This window comes from Bemisia tabaci, chromosome 1 (genome assembly GCF_918797505.1).
Source record: "Bemisia tabaci chromosome 1, PGI_BMITA_v3".
Lineage (NCBI taxonomy): Eukaryota > Metazoa > Arthropoda > Insecta > Hemiptera > Aleyrodidae > Bemisia > Bemisia tabaci.
In genome coordinates, this window is record NC_092793.1 from 54012735 (window position 1) to 54029639 (window position 16905).

A 16905-nucleotide genomic window follows, 5' to 3' on the forward strand; every position below is an offset into this window, starting at 1 on the left:
CCTGAGGAAGAACGCCGTATGAACATTCGAGGGTTGCCAAATTTCCTTCGATAAAATGTTCATTTTTGAGGAACGTTATGAATATTTTTGCTTGAAATTTTCTGGAACTGTAGGTGAAATTGCAAACAAAACTATCCGAAAAATTGGAGGGGAAATACTCACAAATTCACCGGGGAATTCGTGTTCTATCAAAGGAAATGTGGCAACGCCTGAAGGTTTATATTGCGTTTTTCCTTAGCACGGCAATACAGGCGTACACATAGTAGAGTGAGGCAGGGACAGGTTACAGTCAAGAAAACTTTTGGTGAAAATCTCATACTAATCCTATGTAAACATTGATAAAGAATAAAAAAAGGCATACATATATTCGTAATATTCAAGAGTTCCTGTTACATCAAGCGGAAAGGAACCAACCCACACCAGCTATTGTCAAATTTAATCGGGCAATTTGATATTTTACATTGAGCGCTTGTGCGGATTTTCGTGCAAATTTCCGTGAGTTTTCTGCATTGTACAATGCAAATTCCTCAAAATTTCAAAGGAATCCGCACAAACGCACAACGTAAAAAATTAAATTGCCGCGATAAATTTGGCAATGGTTGATCTGGCTTGGTTCCTTTCTGCTAAACGTGGTCCAATTTGCAATTTTCGAGAAAGGTTGGTCACTCTCCTTGGACAAAATTGTGTGCAATAACAGTACACATAGTGCGCACACGAAAGGTCAGACTGTAAGACCGCGTAAATCGAAATTAAGGGGTTTGACTTATTGACGCTCTCATGAGTCATAAGTCACCTTGCGTCTACTCGTATAATATTACTGCCAAAACTCAGCTGAAGGTAAGTAAAGAGCTAACTAAAGGCAACCCACGAGGGACCTTATGGTTAGTGCATACCGCCCCCCCCCCCCTCTTAGTCTGTAAAAACTACCCGTTTCAAACCAGTGGCGAGGTGTGAGTGATCGATTATCGACTTATCTCCATTTGAGCCTCAACCTCGAATTGCACGGCAAATCCGTGCCCTCCTGACGTCACAACGCTTCAAGATGGCGGCCAAAATCGAAATGCGACTACCTTACTTTATCCGCCTTGACGCGCAGTTACGCCGAGTCTTCCAGTTTTCAACGTCTTCCAGTTTATCATATCCACCTTCTTTTGGTTTTAATCATGCAGTCTTATCAATATTGAACAAAAAATTGTTTACAGCCTCAACTAAATATCATTCAAAATCCCTGCCCAAGAAAAAGAAATGGAACATGAATAATAAAGATGTATGGCATGGATGGCAGCTGCCACGTCGAGGAAACGTATAAGAATGGATTCGCTAAACATATCAAAATGCGAACAAAGAGAGGACGAAGGTGATTGATTCTCGTTCCTGTTTTTTGGACTGTCAGCAGCGCCCAGCGGGACCCCTAATTGCCAACCTTGAAGATTACAGCTCCCGTCTGGCTGGTTCCTTTTAGTCGCGAATCGTGACCACGCACGCTCCTCTTAGTGCGTAGGCGCGGTGCTGTTTTTATTGTTCCCGATCGATATGGAGTTCAATTTGGTCAATAATTTTCAGATTTACTGATCATCTAAACTAGTTTTATCTTCACTCTCAATAAACTATAATTTCAAGACAAGAATTACCATTGTAAATTTGATTTTTTTCATGATTTCAGAATATTTTTGCAAAGAATATTAGTTGTACAATCTTAGCAACATTATATTGCTCTTAGTTCCTTTTTGCGAAGTGCAATACAATTGACCTTTCCAATTTTTGTCTACAACGCAGACGATTTTTTTGCGTGCCCTGGTAAAAATTGGCGATAGGAGCTGCGTTTCAAAATAGCATAGGAATTCTTATAGACGGCTAAAGAAGACAATAGAAAATCATATAGCTGGCTGAAGAAAGCGGAGCAAATCATATAGCCGGGCTATACGAAGCGATAAAAAAGTATGCAACTGGGCTAGTTCCTATCGCCGGGCTTTACACTTTATCGCCATCGGCTATAAAAGGCTATAAGAAATTGTGTAGAAATTCGTGTGCTTTGGAGATCATTAAGTTTGATACGGAGCCAACATAATATTCACAAAACACACATTATATTTTCCTTTAATACATATTTTTTTCATCAATTAAAATGAGAATAATCCATACAGGATGTGCAAACATTTCAAAATCATGAGTTGGAAAACGCTGACTCCGCAAGATTATATTGGAGCATAACACAGAGCGGAGCGGCGTGCTGCCAGCGATAAGCGCGCACCAGCGCCTACAAACCTAACTGGGATACTCCACGCATGGCGCAATGCGTGAAGTATCCCTGTTAGGTTTGTAGGCGCTAAGGCGCTTTTCGCGCTGGCTGCCCGCCCGCCGCGCCGCAGCGTGCCACGGCGCTTGAAGCAACTATTTCACACCAGAGGTATTGCACAGTATCTTACGAAATTGAAGGCGCTCCAACATATTAGGAATGACAGGCATCCTTCAAAAGTACGGAGCTTTCCTCGCAAAATAAATCAAGATGCTACGGCCCAAAAAGAGAGCGGTAGTCCAAAAACTCACTAAGTCCTAGCATCCGTAATTAGTAACATGTAGCATACACTTTATCGCCTGGCTGTTGCTCAATCGCCATCCGCTATAAAGGGCTATAAGAAATTGTGCAGCCGGCTATAGAAGCTATTGAAAATCTTACAGCCGGCTTTAGGTCTATGGTATTTTAGAACATAGATTCTACTGCCAATTTTTACCAGGGTGGGCGTGGAAATTTGATGCCTGGGCATCTTACTATTTCCGGCTGATGCATACCCAAAAGTCTAATCCCCCCTCCACCCCAATCTAGAATATTATCCGAACGCGATTCTGAGACTAGCGCGACTGGCCCATTGTCAGGTTAAATGGGAAACTTGCCCATATTCATAAACCACTAATTTCGATAAGTAAGGATCGCGACACGATATTATTATCAAGGACCGATTTTTTGAGACTTTTGAGTGTGACACAGTGCTGCTACATCCGTCCTATCATCCAAACAAATATATTTAAATTCGCCGCGCTTAAGGACAAACTGGAAACGCTCACGCTGGTCACAGCCAAAACACCATGCTCAGATCACAACAAACTTATCAGGGCCAGTGATCTACGTAAATTGCTTGACGTTTCCTTCCCCGTTGCTTGAGCCGTCATTAATACGGGCGCCACTTTTTGACGTCATTATAGAAGCAAAATAAATGCCTCTATGACGAGAAAAGCAGCCGGTTCTTTAGAATGACGTCCTCAAAATTCCTCCATGACGTCAATTTAAGGTGTACGATATTATTTTTCCATGAATCTCACTATATGTTACGATAAACAAATCTAATTTCAAATCATAAAAAGATATACCGACAATTTTTCGGGAAGAAAGCTTTTAAGACGGCTTTTAGACACGATACACTGTCAAATACATTAGTGCGAATATTAGGCAACGGCTTGGATTGACGAAACTGCGTATTTATACGTTGAACTTGGACATGTTCAATGCCTCCGGGAGTCCGTCGTAGTGAATGTGCGATTTCGATGAGCAAAAGTGTATCGTGCTGGTTAATTTCTCATTCTCTCTGATGGCTCATTCATTCGAGTAAACGCAAGATCTGGATATTCGCGCGAAGTATATTGGCTATAGTGTGGATGGGAGCCAAACTGCGAATTTATCGCCAAGAGCCGCCATAACAATAAATCGGTGATAGCTATTTGACGAAGAGCGCCGACAGAGACTAATGACTGTACCGACAATTGGCAGGTTAATAAATTCTCGCGTGTCAAGTGATCGACACGGTCCCGTTGATTTCATCTAGGTGTTGATTTACATGGCGGCGCGGGGCCCGAAACTTGGAGGGGGCAAAATTTAGAAAACGAGACAAGGGGAGCGGGCTTCCGCCCCTCTCCAGCCGAGAGAGGTCTGAAACTACCCCCGGAAAATTTCTGAGAATTAGGTGACCCAAAAACGTAATTATTGCAGGTTGTTTCTATGGATGCACCGAAAAGAAGTGAAGTTGATTTAACATTCTGGATGTAAAAAAAAATGTACGAGAACTTACAAAATGCTGAATTACCCGCTACAGCAGTTACTTTAGCAATGCCGAGATGTAAAAGTTACTGCTGTGGTGGATAGTTCAGCATTTTGTAAGTTCTCGCACACTTTTTTCACATCCAGAATGTTAAATCAACTTCACTTTTCTTTCGGTGTGAAATCAGCCTAATCTCCTATGAGTTTTAAGGCTTCAAGGGACAAAAAATCGTGTCATAGTATTAGTCTCTAAAAGAGAGAGGGAGTTGTTTGCCTCCCTGTATACTGCCGTGCTAAGGAAGAACGCCGTATGAGCCATCAAGCGTTGCCAAAATACCTTTGATAAAAAAAGAATTTCCTGGTAAACTTTTAAATATTTTCTTTCAAATTTTTCAGATAATTTTGTTCGCAATTTCGCGAAAGTTCCTGAAAATTTCAAGGAAAAATATTAATAACTTTCCTCAAAAATAAACGTTTTATCGAAGGAAATTACGCAACTCTCGAATGTTCATACGGCGTTCTTCCTTAGCACGGCAGTATAACACTCGAAGATTTACGATATGCAGCGTAATTTTATTCCGGCATTGAATGCGAGCATTGTTGATGATTGTTCGAGGGAATTCTCCAGAACTTAGATAAACGGCCGCCCCAATTGCCTAAGACACCCTCAGTCTACATAACAGTGTCAAATTCGAGTCTAGCGCTCGAAAATCAGCCCGGATACCGATTATAAGGCAAGTTAACGACGAAATTCACTAACCACGCATCTCGCTTGCGATATCCGCCTCTATTTCATTTCTGAAAGGGAGAAAAATCAACATCATTCCTTCAAGTTCCCACGGAATATTTTTCGGACATAGAGGAAAAATCACAGCAGTATTTTCTGTTGAGAATCTGTGTTGAGTCCTTTTTTATTTACAAATAAAGTATGATCGGAAGTCTATAACGTCGCAAACCGAGTTACGTGGTTTAGGACTTCCACCGTCGAAATCCGTAAATTGTGTAACACAACCAGCTAAGATCGCTAACAAATGGACGATTATCCGCGATTATGTTGCAATAAAAACGCGATTTTTTCGCGACCACCATTTAATCGCAATATATGATTGTGGATAGTCGTTCATAACACGTTTACGACTCTTACGATTTTTCCGGCAATGAATTCGAACTTCATTTCAATAGGTCACGATTTTTCCGTTGAAAAATGCTACTTGGGGTTCGTTTAATAAGAAGTAACCTATTTATTTAATTAAACTTTTACTGAGTTATCCTCATCCTTCAAGCACCCGTTCAACAGATCCAAGGAGCACATACAGTCTTGGAGCAACGACTGACTAATTGACAGATTGGAAAGGAAGAAATCAGAGCCCAGTTAACACGGCACTTCAAGAGCATTTTACGACCGTTCTTTTGCCCGTTACGCTTTACCTCAACTTTTCAAAGGCTTACACTATCTCTGTTGCCAAACATAAGACGTTTTCTCGATTATATTGGTTACTCGGATGGAAAATACTCGACTTGAAAAGACGCGTGAGCCAGTGGCGTGGCGTGAATTGCGATATATCGATTGTTATGCCATTTAAACCCATGGTAAAGAATCGATTATTAAGGTGTTCGCTGCGAACACCCTGTTTATCGATCCTTTTCCACAGGTTTAAATGGCGAGGAGCGACGTGTGACTATATACTTTATATTAAATCATGAGCAGTCGGGTCTAAAGATGAGGGTGGGCTATATGTAACACCAATGAAACTGCCTCTTCCTCATCTTTATTTTCTTTTTACGTGGCATATATTTTATCTTTGAAATTGTACTTTGATAAACATTTCGGTTGGACTATAGCTCAAAATTCCACTAGAGACGACTCATTTTTCAAACATTTTCTAAGGAGGTTCTCAGATCCCCATTCAGGTCCCTCTGATCCCGCTTTGGAGCAAAAGGAATACTTTTGACCCTTTTCGATGCGGTATTTTGCTTTGTCCCTCTCCTCAGATGACTGCAAACTCCTAGTTCTGCCGATGTGAACTTGACGTAATCACTAAAAATTGTAGAGCTGATGGCTTATCAAATGTGACAACATAAACTGAGGGGCTCGGAGGGCAAGGCGCTTTAGTGCAGTTTTTGAGAAATTAAAAATTAATGTTCTGAAGTAAAACTAGTCTTAACGCATCAAGTGTGAAAAGTTCGCTCCCAAATTCCGATTTTTAAGCTCCAAAAAGTCAGATTGAACTTTCTTCCCACCATAAGGATCCATGTAATTTCGAAACTTTAAACACGTTATTCTCGAAATAGCGCCAACTGCACTTATGCGCCTTTTCCTCCAAGCCCTTCAACTTTTCTCCTAATTATGTAAATCATTTCCGTCAATATTAGCCGTTTGTGGCCCTTAAGATTCGGCAATCAAAATACGACTCTGTGTTACCTGAAACTAAGTTGCTGGTCCCTGATTGGTCCTCAGTCTTTTGCATTCTCCCATTGGGCCACCGAATTTCAAACTAAGTCCGTTGAATGTCCTCGGAGTAGGAGCTATAGAGGCTAATTACAGGTTTTATGCTTCACAAGGCAACAAGGCGTGTGTTTGCATTTTGTTGGATTACAATTTACAAGACGGAAACTCGGGAGCTGTGTCAAACGAGTGTTTATGGTGCAAGGCCACACGGCTTTTGTGTGTATCACCTGCGTACCCGGTTTTGCAGTCTTATTTGACAAGAGGCAAAAACATGGGTATTAATTAACCATTAATCACGAGCATCAGAATATGACGGATGAAACACCAAAATAGAGGAATAAGAAGAAGAATCGAAGGAGAAGAAAAGGGAAACGAAGAAGAACGAAAATGAGCCTGAAGGAACAGGAGTTAACCGGGCAGCTCACGAGTCAAGGTCTGGGCTTGCTCTGTTGTCGTTTTTACTTTTCTTGAGTATCGTCAAGACAAATGGACATACTGCCGTGCTAAGGAAAAACGCCGTATGAACCTTCAGGCGTTACCAAATTTCCATTCATAAAACGCGAATTTCCTCGTAAATTAATGAATATTTTTCTTCCAATTTTTTAGAGAATTTTGTTCGAATTTTGATCCAAAGTACCTGGAAATTTCAGGGAAAAATATTCATAATTTTCGTCAAAAATAAACATTTCATCAAAGAAAATTTGGCAACTCTCAAATGCTCATACGGCGTTCTCCCCTAGCACGACAGCATAGGTCCTTATTTTTTGCTTGAGGATCTCTATTTGCAGTTGAAAAGCTTATTTACATTTGCTATGAATCGCCAAATTCTGCGTTGTACGTTTAAACTTTCCTTACGTTTTTTTAAAGGTGCGGAAAGCAAACGTAAGACTGGCTTGCCCCGCCGCCCCCATCGCAAGACCCCATCAAACAAGCTAAGACCCCCCACCGCCGGCCCCCGAACGGTCCCCCTTCACATTTCAGGCTACAAACCAGAAGCGATTCCCAAATGGCAACCATGTGAAAAGCCCATGCATAGCCGACGGGATCGATTCGAGTAGTCACGCGGGTAACTTTTATGTGACGGACAAGCAGTGAACTTTATGAGACGTCTAATAAAAAAGTAGTTTTCCGAAGATTGTTCCCTTTTTTCAGAGCTGTTTATTGACTTGGCCACATCAAAGTACGATTTAGAGGCTTCGCAGTGAAGTGGACGAACAAGCGTCTCAGATCTCATCTCCAATTCGTCGGTCGAACTCAAAGCGTTCGAAAGTCAAAAGGTCTCGCGACGCAGCAACAGCTCGGTGGGAAAATTATAAAATTCATTTTTTACGCATGCACGGTTTTTTTTCCTGTCTGAAAGTTAAGTTCCCATATTTATTCCAAAAAATGAAAATTGGTCCCCTCATTCTCCCTGTTCCTTACTTAACTTTCAAAGCACGTGAAAAAAAAATGCTCAAATATACCAATTTTTAAGAAAAAAAAAAAGATCTACGTGCCCCAATGATTTTTTTCCCTACACTATTATTGTGAGGATTAATGATGTAGAAGATCCTTTGCATGCTATGCTCATGAATTGAGAGAGTCTTCTATTTTGACGTGCATCTTACACTTCCAATTACAGAACAATCTTGTAACAAATACACAAGACATTTTTAGTCGCCTTTGCCATGTTTATGGACTGAGGATGCGGCTTTGAATTGCAGATAAATTAGAATTAACGTAATATTGCCAGTCTGTAACAGGGTAACTAATCATTTAATCACGTCTCTGGAAAATTTTGAGTTACAAAAGAAAAAAAGAAGAAGAAAAACGTGTGTCTCTAAGGAAAACATCCGCAATGTTTGGAAAGGTGGTATCAGCTGCCTAGTACCTGGTACTCTCACAGGCGCTCCAAGTTCAAGCTTGGCGCCGATATAAACAACAGCAAAGTCATTGACTTTATTGCCATCTCAAATTTGTCCCGGTGAGCGTGCATAAAAAGAAGAGAACCATAAGGAAAGTGTAGAGGAGGCATAAAAAGCGCGCGACACGAGAAGCTCTCCAGCCGCAGGGCCTGCATTTTTGGCCGGGCGCCTGGTACTCACAGTCGCCAAGTTTCCGTTAAACTTCAGAGCTTAGCGTTGATTTAAAGTGAAATACTGCAAATTTAATCATTCTCTTTTTATACCCTCCTGTTACGATATGCTTAACAGTGATATAATATTGCGCTAGACGAGATCGACATAAATTACAACGATGCGTATTTCATTCTCCATTCCCAAGTCTTAAGTCCAGGGATGCCTTAGGTATTTTACTTTTTAAATTAACAAAAAGTTTGAGTATCTTCATTTTTCTGTAAATTTTCTCCGCTTGTTCAATAATGCAAAGTCGCAATCGGAGATATGCATTTTTCTACTTTGACCATAGATTATGTTATGTAGTTTGGACACAGGAACATGTTCCTTCGCCTGACGTTCTATGTTTTTATGCATTATGGTAGCAATATCTGCGCCAGTCACCAACATCACCTAATTAAAAGAGACAATTACTCAAAAGAGCAAACAACAGCAAAAATAATTCAATTTGTCTGAGATTTCACATTCTGACGATGAGTTGGATCAGAACCATACCTCGTGCTTTTAAATAAATATAGAATAAAAGGAAACGATGCTCAAAAATTGTACGGCACTACACAAAAATCCACACAGATCTTACCTATCTCTTAAAAAAAATTACTGAGCTAAAAATAATTGGAAAAAATTAGGTTTTGTTTTAAAACAATGTAAACAGCACTAACTCAAACACATGTCAGGCATATGCAGTTAGTTCACAATAGTATACGTGTACATACATACACATCGACATTAATATGGATACTTGGATTTTTTAATCATCGAGTAAAAAAGTGTGCATTTGAAAGCCGAGGGAGAGGTTTTCATATGATACTTAAATATTTTCTTTTGAACAAATTAATCCATATCTCTCTAAAATGTAATGTGACTTTTTCAGTTTAAAAATTTTAGGTTCATGAGCTGATCTTACAGAAGTGCGTTATATTTCCTACTGAGATTATTTTTCATGCAGCGGCATCAAAATATCTAGTTTTACTTTCAAGGAGACTGGAATCTCATTTCAACCTAAATCATTATCAAGTATTATTATCAGTCAGGGAGAATCATCCAAGAACAGCTCAATTGTGTTTGAATGTTGTATTACACTTTCTTAATTTTTATGCTCTCTTTTTTTTTGTCGAAGAAATCTGACAGATATCATACGCTGTAACTTAATATTTTGTGAATGTATACTGCCCATTAAGTTTCTTTTCTTGATACATTTAAAGATGTTTCCCAAGCTGTTTTTAATCTTTCCCATAAAAAAAAAAAAAGAAAAAAAACATGGAGAAATTTTGGAATTTTTGACACGTAAATATGGCTGCGAAGAAGAAAAAGATTCGTCGCAATTACAATGTTCAAATAATGCCAGATCCGAGGTGCACATATTTTTCTAGTCGTAGTCTTAAAGTTAGTTTTCTGGGGACAATTATTTGGGGACGGAAACATTTTTACCGATTCCAAACCATTTGTTACCATAAACATTAATATTGTAACTACAACTAGAAAAGTAGGTGGACTCCGGCATCAATTATAAGAACAACGACTCTTTTTGCTCCGCGAGATTCTTGCTGATGCAGTCTAATTGGAATTGATGGTCGCCGGGCAAATTATCGCCACCAAAATTTGGTCGGGCAAATTATTAAAGCCACGAAATATTGAAATGCCAAAATATCGTGGCCGAAAATATCGTTAAATAAAATAAATACCTAACGGAAACGAGGGATGGCCTCTATAGGTGCGTTAGGCTATTTAACCCAGGTACTGTAAGGTAAGGTAAGGTAGGTAAGGTAAGGTAGTCGAGTCAGTTTATTATTTCCTTATAACTCTCGCGATATTTTCACATGGCAATAATTTGACATTGAGATACTAAATGTTCCTGCGACAATGTTATTGCCATGACGTTTTCTTCGGCGATCTTTTATTTGCGATATTTTGCCCTGGAATCGTGATCGATGAACTTTAGAAATGATGTTACACATATTTCAGATAATTTCAAACCGCGATGGTTCTCACGAACTGGTCACATCGCGCCGCACATACAAAAATATTAGGATTGATTTATGAGTGATGAACGGGGTTATTAGATTAAATAATTAAAGAGTAGAAGCTAAAAACAATATATAACTTGCACTTATAAGACGAACCTACAGTTTGTATATTCTCGTGTAGAAGTGAAAATCACATTTGATTTTGACTGCAAAATAAAGATCATGAGGGAAAAGAAGTTAGAGACCGAAAGTGAGAGGTTTTAATTTGAGCAAAATCCATCTGCCAGATTGGCGCGTTGTTCTGTCGAGAGGATTGGGCGCGTAACTGGGGTCACCGGCGGCAAGCCGAGACTGTGGGGGATCAGCGATGAAATGATAAAACTACCTTTTAGGCAGATGCGTTTCTCGCTGAGTTGTGTCCGTTGCATATAAGGTCAATGTCAGGCTGATACATGGAAGATGGAGAATGCTCTTTAGGTGCTTGAGGATTGGGTCCGGTCTTTGAAGGTCTGTGCGTCTCCCCGACTCCCCAAACCACGAAGCACAACTGGAGGGGGACACAGGGCCTCTGCACTCCATCGCCTATATAAGCTTCTCATCTTCTTACTCAAGCGTTAAAATCTCCTCAGCTTTTGAAGCTTATTTGTCTCTTGTGCTCCAACCTTTTCAAAAACCACCCTTCACCATGTACAAATTCGTAAGTGTTTCTTTGTATTATGTTTAAAGTCATGCATGTAGTTTCTCCGTCTAATTTTCTCAGTGCGTCCTCAATCATTAATCAGATCCTGAAGTTTTTACGATAAATAAGTGAAAGATTGCAAATTATAAGATTTTAAAAAAATGATCCGAATTCAATTTAACGGAAATAAATATCTCATCACGCTCTTCTCGGTTGATAGTAACTGAATGATTGAATATAGCCTTCAAATCGTCAGCGATTCGATTAAAAAAGAAACAAGGATTCGAAAAAAGTTTACTTTTAGAATTTAGAGTAATTTATGATAATGATTAATATTACCAGCTAATTAAGTGCCAGCAGTTACGGTTGAACTTAGGGTTGTTTAATTTTGTTTAAATAAATTATATTATTTACAAATCCAAAAATAGAAAATTTAAAGTAAAGTTCAAATATCTGAGTGAAATATTTAAAAGTTCAAAGCCGCAGGTTGCCAGACCGGGCAATTAAGGGTACTTATGTTATTTCCCTTCTTCCTCTTTGAAAATTCTGTCTCCGTCTTTGCTATCTTCGTGTGCTATTTTGTGACTTTTTACATTTTTCCTTATTTGTTTCTTCTCAAATTGTTCTAAGATAGTGATAAAGTAAAATAAAACAGAAAGCTCTTAAAAATATATACTGACGTTTAAAAGATTTTGAGTGAGGCTATTCATCTATTCTCACAAAACACTTTTTTATTCCAAGTCGGGTGATTTTCAAAACGCGCACAAGGACTTGCAACGTGTTAAATGATACATTCATTTTTGTTTAAATAAAGGAAGCCCACGCACCTTTTACGTTTATCTTCGTTGACACACGCAACACTTGCAAAAGAAAGTACAGCATTTACATTTAGTTAAAGATAAAAGAAAGATATAGGGGGAAAAAGAAATCGTAATGTAAGCGAACAACCTAAAAAATCTAAATCGCGATAAATTATTTTTTTTTAATGCGCATGCTTCACTGCCATTAATGTCTTTCTGTCTCATTCTAATGTGTTTATACGTTAGTAACATTAACAGATTTCAAAAGTCAGGAAAACTTTGAAAAATGATTTGATAGTAAGACTTTATAACTCTCTTTAAGCTTGCTTTCGATCTGTCAGTATATTTTTTGAGTACCATACTCATATCACTGGCGCTCAAACCATAATATTTTCCTCAGAGTAGCATACTATTTGAGAAGTATTAGGTTTCACTTAGGAATATTTCACACTGTTTTACACGTATTTAAATTCACACCGAAGAAATATTCTTTTCCCTTCTGTGGAGATATTAGACTTTGACAAGACGATAAACCTTTCTACGTTTCTAGTGCGAGTTGAATTTTCATTGCGCCGATAGCTTTCTCCGTAATATTTTGACAAGGAAACGTAATATAAGCTTAAAATTTAGTTGCTGAATAGAGATCTTGTATGCGGGGTCCGTAAAGTGGATAAATGTTGCGTGAAACTCTTAATCCGAGCCGATGTGAAAAACGGGCGAAGAGAGTCGTGAAGAAGGGACGACGGAGGAAAGTGGCAACTCGGATCGCACGTCGCAAAGTCAAAAAAATCAGTTGCGAGGAAAGGGGCGTGCTCGTAGTGGATCGTAGTACGCTGGAGTAAAACATACCCGGGACTCGGGGATGGGTCGGAGGGTGGACGGGCGGAATTGGGTTACGTGGAGAGGGCGGGGGAGGCAAAGGACGGGGTGGTTCGTGGGGGCGGGCGCGCGGGACGAACGCGCCCCTCATTTGTGTCCGCCGTTGCCAGAGCAAAGGAAATCCCTCGCGATTTTCCCCATGATCGGTCGGTTTTTACATGTAAATGGACAACGCTGCTTTGTGTAGCGGGCCAATGTTCTATTGATCGTATGCGTGCGGCGCGGTGCAATCAAAGCCTTAGGCGACCTTGCCCAAGCCGCGCGCTCGCCGCCCGCCGCACAGAGAACGCAACCCGCTCGACACGTCAGGTCGGATCCAGCTCGGACGCCCGGCCTCGGCGTATCCACGCATGAAAAGTCGATCAAGGCAAAACCTCGATTTCTACCTCGTCATGAGTCAGTCGTGAAAATCATAGAGCCTCTTTTCAGGGGTGATTTTTCAAAGTATCAAAAAATAATGTGGGAAAATAAAACATAAAATAATAATAGGGGCCGAGGAGGAGATCAAAAGGTGCCAATTGCTTGTTAATCTCTGGGTGGATAGGGGGCGATAGCGATTGGGCGTCCCAGAGCACGAGGCGGCGCTATAAAAGCGGCTTTATGTATGTGTGTATCAAAAAATAATACCTTCAGGTTGGACATCAGATTTTCGGTTGAAAACTTTGCGAGTGACGTTAACAATCATGGTGTGGTCTTATACTGCCGTGCTAAGGAAAAACACCGTATGAACCTCCAAGCGTTGCCAAATTTTCTTTGACAAATCACTGATTTTCGAGAAAATTTGTGAATATTTTTCTTCTCAATTCTCAGGTAATTTGATCTAAAAATTCTGAAAATTTCAAGGAAAAACATCAACAATTTTCTTCAAATATAAACATTTTATCGAAGAAACTTTGGCAACTCTCGAATGTTCGTACAGCATTCTTCCTCAGCACGGCAGCATATCATGGGTCCATGGTTTCCTCCATTCGAGACCTTATCAATTTAGAGATCCCATCCCCCTTTGTCCCTAATCAATCCTGCCCAGGTAACCGCTGTTTGAGACCGTTTAACTCGGGTCATCTGGCCGGGAATCGAACCCGGAATCTCCCGATCATAGGGCAAGTACCACAACCACTACACAACAGGAGGACGACTGGTCCGTTCGAATTTTCACTGTGCTTTGTTTATTCATTTTGAGCCGCTGAGGGTCGTGTTTAGTCCACCGAGCGTCGATGTTCGCTTATCCCCCGCCGAGAAGAAAATGTTACCTCTAATTACTACACTTGCTCGTTTCTCCCACAACACCACCCCCACCCTCTCAGACGGGGACGACGGAAGACTTCCAACCCGACATCGCCAGACAGCTTTTCACCAGCTTCATCCCCTCTCCCCTCCCCTCTCGAGACCGTCGGCATCTCATCGCGATACTGGGTCGTGACTTTTAAGAGCTTGATCCCGTCACAGATAGAGGATGCTGAGAATGTAGGAGATGGTCGTTAATGCTGCCGCTCTAAGGAAAACTGCCTTAGAACCTTGCAACGTTTCCAAATTTCCTTTGAAATACGAATCCGCAGGAGAGCTTGTGAGCACTCTCCTTCCAGTTTTTCAGAAAATCTGATTCGCAATTCAATCTGCATGAAGGGACAGTATCGCGGAGAAATATTTACAACTTTTTTTGAATTTAATCACAGGTAGAGGCGTTTAGTGGCATTATATGGATTACATTTTGCAATAAGGAATCACTATTTCTGGCTCTCCCATAAAAGCACTTATCTGCATAGGAAAACCAATGGCATGTATGTTGTTTCTATAGTGGACCAGAAATAATGGTTCCTTTTTGCAAAGTGTAATCCATATATAATTCGGAAAATTTTCCTTCTAAGGCCAATAATGGCTGAATCAGTCGTGAACATGCATTGTGCTATATACAGGCTCATCTTGCTCTACTCGCTGTAACCACTGTTTCATCCCTTTGAACGGTCCGCTTTTTTGTGTTTCTCCCTCTTCCTTCCTTCATCCGCGCTCTAACCAATGAGGTCGAGATTTCTAGGTTAACACAAAAGTTCATTCCTGCTTCGTCTGCCCCCCCCCCCTCATCGAGCTCTTAGGCTTGGATTTTCCGTATACCTGTACCATCAAACATTGTAACGCGGTGTTTCAAGCTCAAATTTATGAACTTACACTATTATATAAAAATCACTTCGTGCGTCGTTCAGAGAGCAGATACTACAACTAGAATTTTTCAGCGTTGGAAGGTCTCATTAATTTTTATTTCACACGTCCGTTTCTAAGACAAAACTGAGAGCTCATAGAGCAAATTTTGAGAATGTTTGTATTTGCAATCTCTAAAGTTACTTAATGGTACTTAAAGATAGATTGAATATTTTCGCAATGAACCCTTTGTCACACTGTAAGTGCTAAAAATGATTACGTTTTTTATGTATACACATATATATTTAAAGATGTTGGTCTGTTTAGAGATGGGGTTAAATAAAAGTTTAAGTTACCTTTATGAACCGCGTAAACATAACTCCTAGCAGCACAATCCATTATAAAATTATACAACTCCGGTATGATCCTTTGATAAAATCGACCCAAAACTCATACAAAATCTTATTTATCAGGTCCTGAAATGGCTTTGAAAATAACTTGTATGACATTTTAGAACCTTGGTGGAAACTGGGTTCAATGGATCAATGTTCAAACCCTGAGAGGGCTTAAAACAGCTTTTTTTCTCGTTCTATCTTCTTATTCCTTCAGAAGATATTTTTTTCATTACCTGGATGTTATTTGTTTTTTTGTTTGTTTTTGTTTTTGTTTTTTTTTTGGATTACTTGATGTTATTTTCACGTCGGTTTTTCCTTGATTTCTGAGTTATGATTTCTAGGCTATGTACATTTCGGAAATTTCTTCCTTCTTCAGGCCAAACATTTTTGATGGTTATCTAGCACTTACGACGGTGTAAGTCGGCAATCACATAACTCGTTTGCGGTGTCTGAAAATCTCCGCCTCTGTTTTATTTTTTTTAAAGAAGAACAACTTAACATCATTCCTTGAAGTTTTTGCAGAATTTTCTTCGCACAGAGAAGAAAAATTACTGCAGTTTTAAAGAATTTCCGTTGAGCAGTTTTCCGTTTAAAAAATGAAGTACGACAGGAAGTCTGCGACGTCGCAAACCGAGTTATGTGATTGCCGACTTACACCGTCGACTATTTCCTTGTGTGCATTCGATTTTTTTTTTCTTTTTCACGTGTGTAAATAATATTTTATCATATTAATCCTTATTAATCGAAGACACCCTTTCTCGCTTGTTCCAGGTCGTCCTCGCCGCCGTGCTCGCTGTAGCCGCCGCCGCCCCCTCCCCCGTCTACGTTGCCCCCGTGGTAGCCCACCCCGTGCCCGTAGTCCACACCGCCCCCGTGGTCCACGCCGCCCCAGTGGTGCCCGTCGTCAAGACCGTCCCAGTCGTCCACCACTCCGTCGTCCGCACCTCAGTCCACCACGGCGCCCCCGTCGTCGCCCACCCCGTCGTCCCTGTTGTGAGGACCGCCCCCGTCGTCGCTCACTCCTCGTCCCCGTCGTCCACCACGGACCCGCTGTCGTCGTCCACTAAGAGGTCATCCTCTTTTGCGACCCCCTCAATCTGTGATCCAACCCCTGACTCCACTCGAGTCCATCCACCCTCCACTCGGATCCTGAGCCCTGAACCCTCTTCTGCGGCTCCCGGTTCCATGTCATATTCAGTGGGGGCTCCAGTCCCCCAACATCTGTGATCCCTCTCCTGCCTTGTTACTCGATCTGTAATTTATTACTGTAAATAGTAGCTCCCTTGTAAATTACAAATACAAACCCGGTTACCCTCCGAATACTTGTCTTTTATTTAAGAATCCAGATTCTATGCAGTTTGAAACCGATGAGAAAAATGCAGAAATGAATCAGTTTCTATTGAGGAAACGAAGGAGAAAACACACGGGTTACGCAGATAGAGCTTGTATAGACTCATCA

The 16905-nt window shown here is 40.5% G+C and overlaps 2 protein-coding genes across 2 annotated transcripts in view; one reads left to right on the forward strand and one right to left on the reverse strand.

Moving 5' to 3' along the window:
- LOC109043193 (neuropeptide FF receptor 2) overlaps positions 1 to 16905 on the reverse strand; it is a 71287-nt gene that overhangs the window by 21366 nt on the left and 33016 nt on the right. The window lies entirely within an intron of this gene.
- LOC109043194 (uncharacterized) lies at positions 11107 to 16766 on the forward strand. The gene is made up of 2 exons (XM_019060318.2): positions 11107 to 11257; positions 16218 to 16766. Exons 1-2 carry the CDS (start codon positions 11246 to 11248, stop codon positions 16671 to 16673), a joined length of 468 nt encoding a protein of 155 aa, XP_018915863.2. The 5' UTR covers positions 11107 to 11245; the 3' UTR covers positions 16674 to 16766.